This window comes from Theropithecus gelada, chromosome 12 (assembly GCF_003255815.1).
Source record: "Theropithecus gelada isolate Dixy chromosome 12, Tgel_1.0, whole genome shotgun sequence".
Lineage (NCBI taxonomy): Eukaryota > Metazoa > Chordata > Mammalia > Primates > Cercopithecidae > Theropithecus > Theropithecus gelada.
In genome coordinates this window covers 109,668,175-109,674,435 of record NC_037680.1, presented here as the reverse complement: position 1 = coordinate 109,674,435, position 6,261 = coordinate 109,668,175, and the positions used below count along the sequence as shown (strand labels likewise).

The window sequence follows — 6,261 nt, the reverse complement described above, 5'->3', positions numbered from 1 at the left end:
TCACTGAGGCAGGTACTCAGCCGGGAAGGCTTGCTTCAGGGTGAACATGAGAAAGACAATCTCCTCGTAATCATTGGCTTCGTACAGACACCCAAACAAGGGGGACCCATCGGGGCCGGTGCCCATGCTCTGGAGATCTGAGTAGGCACAGTTGCCCTTGGCCAGCAGTACTGGCTCCGACCAGGCCTCGGGGGCTGGAGGTCGCGGGTTGAGGTAGGCGCCCAGATCGGCCCTCTGCCAGGAGTGTGTGGGGTGAGTGTAGAGCAGCCACTGGGCTGGGGAACCGGGCCCCGAGTGGGGGCTGGGGAAGCTGATGACACTCCCTTGGCAGCCCTGGGGCGGCGGCTCCACCAGCTTCTTCACCAGCTGAGACTCCTGGAAATCAAGCCCGTCATTGGTGCTCTGGGCCTGGATCCTGGCTCGGAGGTGGCTTCTCGCGTTGAGGGTCACCACCCTCTGCTCCCCAGCCTCGACTTCGGCCACCTGGCACTCCAGGGTGTCCTGGGCCACAAAGTGCCCTCTCACCCACGTGCGCCCATGGTCATGGCTGAGGAAGCAGAAGGCGGAGGGGCTCGGCCTTTGGATGGGGTGAAGGTTCCGGTAGGCATAGGCGGGCACCACCAGGCTCTGGGCCCTGTCGTGCAGCTGCAAGCAATGCCCCGGGCCCACCGCAAAGGTGGACCATTCCCGGTAGGCTGGGCCGATGGCCGCATCAGTGAGGTCTCTGGGGGAGCTCCAGGTCCTCCCGTGGTCAGTGCTGGTTACTTGGCACAGCCGCGTCACATTGGCCCTGGTCTGCAGCTGCTGTTGCTCCGTGACTTGCCCAGGGATGGCAATGAAGAAGAGGAAGAGTGTCCCCGTCTGCGCATCATACAAGGGGCATGGGTTCATGGACCGGTGTCCATCCAGCTGGGCCTGGGCCACCACCTCCTGAGCTTGCCACTGAGCGAGGAGAGAGAAAGAAGGCAGCCTTGAAACAGCTGGGGATGGTGCCAGGAGCCGCATGCGTGGGAGGGGTAGGCATGGGCGTGTCTCCCGGGTTAGAGTCAAAAGTCATCGAGGAGAACTCTTCACCCAACACTCATATCCTCCTCACCACATTTCCCCAGAGCTACGGGACCCAGGGATCCACCTCAACACTCCAAGGCAGCCACGCTTGGCTGAGTGATTCTGTTCCTTCCATTGCCATCAATATGCATTTACAGAACACCCACCTGCCAGACCACAAGATACGAAGATGACTTGTGCATGAGCCATTCCCAACTTCATCCTCCACTTCCCACCCCAGTCCAGCTTGCCATCCTTGAATAGCAAAGCCCTGGCGGGAGGGGCAGTAGCCTGACCAGTACAAGACAGAATGTGACGGTCACCTCTCACCTTCTACACTCCATATCCTACTCATGCAGCAAAGGAGGAGTCACATTGAACCTCCAGAATCCCCAAGTCTATGTCACATGTGCTGTCTGTCCCCATTTATTAACAGCTACCCCCATTGAGCAATTCTAAGCACAGACACAGCACCGAAAGTCTAACATCCACGGTCTCATCTAATGCCTAAACCCCTGGGGGACAGGTGTTAATAGCTCCATTATTACAGTGAACAAGAGACTGAGACAGGGTGGAGGAGTTGCGTAGGCCACACCTCTGGTCAGTGGCGGAACCAGGACTTGAACCCAGGTCCATCTGCTTCAAATCCCATGCTTTGAACAGCTGTGTAGTTATGACCACAAAGGAATGATAATAATATTAAACTCTTCCACTATGATCAGCCAGCCTTGGGTGCTGTCATCAGGATTAATTATTTAATCTATAAGATGGAACTTCAGGACACAAGCCATCACCCGCCCCCTGGGTCCCCAACTTAATTTTATTCAAAGGACACAACCACCCATTATGCAACACGGAACTATTCCTCCCTCAGGTTATCAAGGATGCTGGGCAACTCATGCAATCATTCAGGAAAACAGATGGAGGTCAACTGGACTAATTCATGGTGAACCCAGAGGTCCAGGTGACCACTGGGGGCACTTTCTCTGCTCTATCTCTCCTCCGGACCTCCGCCATTGAGGGATAAAGTTGTCCCTTTATTCCCTGAGATCCAGGCCTGGCCCCTGATCACAGCAGCGAAGGGTATGGCAGAGCCCTGAGGAGCCAGTGCAGACACCTCCTGCCTCACCTGAACCTGGCGGGTGGATGCATCGTAGCCTCCTCTGCACAGGACAATCAGCTCTGCGTGCTCATCCTTCTTGCTTGCCCGCTGTTCCGCGAAGGCCAGCAGGGTCTGCTGCCCAGGCAGGTAGAGCAGGGCAGGGATTCTGTAGGCATGGGCGGCTCCCGACTGGAACACGCTCTCCTTCTGCAGGACAGGGAGGGAGGCCATGGGGCTGGGGGTGGACAGGAAGAGAAGATGTGTCACCTGCAGCCACACCTGAGATGGGTCCAGAGTCATTCCCCAAGACAGGTGGTGCTCACCCCCTGGCCAAGTGGACCAAAGTCGGGGCAGCCTGTCCTCCTCCTGCGTGGGGTTCATTCTCCTTTCCTACGTCTCAAGACCCTGCTTCTTAATTCTGCCTTTGCCTCTGGTGGATATTGGGAGGGGGTATTGCAAAAGCATGTTTTGTTTTTTTTTTTTTTTGTTTTTTTTTTTGAGACGGAGTCTCGCTCTGTCGCCCAGGCTGGAGTGCAGTGGCGCTATGCTTGCTCACTGCAAGCTCCGCCTCCCGGGTTCACGCCATTCTCCTGCCTCAGCCTCCCGAGTAGCTGGGACTACAGGCGCCCACAACCGCGCCCGGCTAATTTTTTTGTATTTTTAGTAGAGACGGGGTTTCACCGTGGTCTCGATCTCGTGAGCTTGTGATCCGCCCGCCTCGGCCTCCCAAAGTGCTGGGATTACAGGCGTGAGCCACCGCGCCCGGCCGCAAAAGCATGTTTTGGATTCGATTTTTATTATAAGTTAACAATGCTCCTTACAACAGATTTTCGATAACCTCCAGCTGCTTTTGCCAAGCCCAGCCCATCAGTCCAGGGGCACACCTTGGGAGGGCAGCAGGGCAGTCCGGGTGGCATTCGGCAGCTGCCCAAATGCTGAAAAGTGACACATGGGAGCTTTTTATAACTCCAGAGCCCTAGAAAGTTGTTTCAAAAAAAAAGGAAAAAGAAAACGCGTGGCTTCTAAGGTTCTGCTCCCCAGGCTGCCTGAGGCTGAGGCCCGGCTGCCCCCGCTGCGTGGGCTCCCCCTGAGGCAGCGAGGGGGTGGAGCCGCAGTGGGAAAGGAAGAGACAGCAGCTCCTGACAGCTAACCCAGGCTGGGGGCGCGGGGTGCTCCAGAGGTCTAAGAAAATAACAATTAAAAATAAGTCTTCGGCTAAAAAGGGTAAGAGGGGACAGAGGTAACTCGGGGACAGTGGGTGACAGTGGTTTTCGGGCTGAGCTGCCTAGGTCCCTTTGGGAGGATGCATCCCCCAGCTCTGGGGAGTGTTGGCTGCAGGGCCCTGACCTGGGGAGGAGGGGCCAGTTGTTCCCAGATGAAGACTCTGCCCCAGGTCATACCGAAGAAGGACTGAGTGATGACTGGTACACCCAGAGCCTAAACAGCCTCTTCCTGACGTCCTGACCAGGAACAGCGCGGCTCTGGAGCTCCCTCGGGGCGGCTGGGCCTTCCCTGAGACTGCATTGCAGCCGCCTCTTTCTCTGCTGCTCCTCCCTTTCCTCGGAGGCTCCTGCCTGCCGTGGGTCTCCATGTCAGAGGCAGCATCCTGGGCACCCCGTCTGAGACACAGCCTTTGCAGAGGGCAAGTGGGCAAGGGGCCGGCAAGAGGGGCAAGGTTTGCCTTTGTGCACACTTTCGTCCTGCTCTCATTTTTCTACCACATGCATGCGTTATCTATTTAAAACTTAGCATCTTGGAGAAATAAATGTAATCTATCAGTCTTTCACTCAACCACAGTGAACATTAACATTAGGACGGTACGCGAAAATAAAACTTACAAGGGCAAAAGCCACACAAGGAAAAAACATGCTATTCCCTAAACTTGGGTGGGAGGTTCATGGCTTGGTGATAAAATCTAGACCTGCAAATTGTAATCCAAGAAAACTCGCCTTGATAGACATCGGGAGGCCTATGCTGAAACGTTGTTAGAAAATGTCAGCAGGAAAGAACCAAATGTGATAACAGGTAAAAATGAAAATGGAGGAGAACTATGCAGTTTCACAGTGTTCTCTTGAAAATTGATCAAGGATTTATGTAAGCTCCATAGAGTCGGCTCTGGAAAGTGTGTCCTTGATGGAAATTCAGCAGAGATGGTATAATTCAGTTTAAAATGTTTGTATTTAAATGTCCTCAGGGCCAGAATTTCTGTATGGATTACAATGGCTGGCCTTCTCTATACAACGTGGGAGGAAAGGAGGGAAGAAGGTTAGCTGAGGAAATCTTTTTTTTCGAGACGGAGTTTCACTCTTGTTGCCCAGACTGGAGTGTAATGGTGCAATCTCGGCTCACCGCAGTCTCCACCTGCCCGGTTCAAGTGCTCCTCCTGCCTCAGACTCCAATTACAGGCATGCACCACCATGCCCAGCTAATTTTGTATTTTCAGTGGAGATGGGGTTTCTCCATGTTAGTCAAGCTGATCTCGAACTCCTGACCTCAGGTGATCCGCCCGCCTCGGCCTCCGAAAGTGCTGGGATTACAGGCGTGAACCACCACGCCCGGCCAGCTGAGGAAATCTATAAAGACATTCTAGAGGGGAAAACATGACAGAGGTGTCTTCAGGAGGAATCAGAAGGCAAGACACACACAGGGCCTTTGGGGTTGAGTGGAGGTCCAGCCTAAGGCCTAGGAAAGGGGCTAGTGGGCTCCATGAGGTGAGTGTGACCAGAATTGGTGGCTCAAGCCTTAGAGAGAAGATGGGGCAAGGGAGAGAACAGGGGCTTCAGGCTAGAATTAGGGAGCAAAGCCACTGGCTGGCCCACCCTCAAGAAGAGACCCACCATCGATGCTTAAGATTGAGATATGTGGCCAGGCACAGTGGCTCACGCCTGTAATCCCAGCACTTTGGGAGGCAGAGGCTGGTGGATTGCTTGAGTCCAGAAGTTCCAGACCAGCCTGGGCAACATGACAAAACCCCATCTCTACAAAAAATACAAACATTAGCCAGTCATGGTGACACATGTCTGTAGTTCCAGCTACTCGGGAGGCTGAGGTGGAAGGATTGCTTGAGCCCGAGAGGTGGAGATTGCAGTCAGCTGAGATAGCGCAACTGCGCTCCAGCCTGGGCAACAGAGTGAGACCCTGTCTCAAAACAAAAAATAAAATAAAATAGAGATATAATTCACATGCTATAAAATTTACCTTTCAGAAGTGTATGATTCAGGCTGGGTGCTGTGGCTCACGCCTGTAATCCCAGCACTTTGGGACGCCAAAGCGGGTGGATCACCTGAGGTCAGGAGTTTGAGAAGTGTATGATTCGGTGGTTTTTTAGTATTTTCATAAAGTTATACAGCCATAACCACTATCCAATTCCAGAATATTTTCACGACTCCAGAAGAAATCGCATACCTGTGAGCAGTCACTCTCCTGTCAATGAAAACTGTCAAACTCTGTAAAATATTTGAAGAGATTTATAGTATACTATAGTACACTGTACTATAGTATAGTATAGTATACTATAGTATACTGTACTGTACTATACTATACTGTACTATACTATACTATACCATACTATACTATACTATACTATTTATACTATTTGGCTATAAAAGAGATTTATAGCCAAATATGAGTAACCAATGGCTCATGACACAGCCCCAGGAGATCCTATGTGCCCATCGTGGTCAGAGTACAGCTTGGTTTTATGCATTTTAGGGAGACTTACGACGTAAAACAATACACGTAAGATGTACATTGCTTCCGTCTGGAAAGGCGGGACAACTTGAGGTGGGGGTAGGGGAGGCAGTTTCTAGATCATAGGTAGATTCCAAAAATTTTCTAATTGGCGGTTGGTCAAAAGAGTTTATCTAAAGACCTGGAATCAGTAGAAAGGAATGTTTGGGTTAAGATGAGCGGTTGTGGAGACCAAGGTTTTTTTTTTTGTTTTGTTTTTTGTTTTTTTTTTTTTTTTGAGACGGAGTCTCGCTCTGTCGCCCAGGCTGGAGTGCAGTGGCACGATCTCGGCTCACTGCAAGCTCCGCCTCCTGGGTTCACGCCATTCTCCTGCCTCAGCCTCCCGAGTAGCTGGGACTACAGGCGCCCGCCACCTCGCCCGG

General features: G+C 52.5%; 1 protein-coding gene across 1 annotated transcript; it reads right to left on the bottom strand.

The window, feature by feature from the left end:
* NEU2 (neuraminidase 2) lies at window positions 1-2,380 on the bottom strand. Its single transcript, XM_025405520.1, has 2 exons — window positions 2,177-2,380; window positions 1-942 (listed from the first exon to the last, which is right to left on the bottom strand). The coding sequence occupies exons 1-2, from the start codon at window positions 2,378-2,380 to the stop codon at window positions 1-3; spliced, it is 1,146 nt and encodes a 381-aa protein (XP_025261305.1).
* Between the last annotated feature and the right edge of the window lie 3,881 nt (window positions 2,381-6,261).

Bases quoted from the DNA above. Each gene is read 5' to 3' on its own strand.
- NEU2 (XM_025405520.1), bottom strand. From the start codon at position 2,380: ATGGCCTCCCTCCCTGTCCTGCAGAAGGAGAGCGTGTTCCAGTCGGGA. The intron at 943-2,176 runs GTGAGGCAGGAG...CTCCTCGCTCAG, and splicing joins CATCCACCCGCCAGGTTCAG to TGGCAAGCTCAGGAGGTGGT.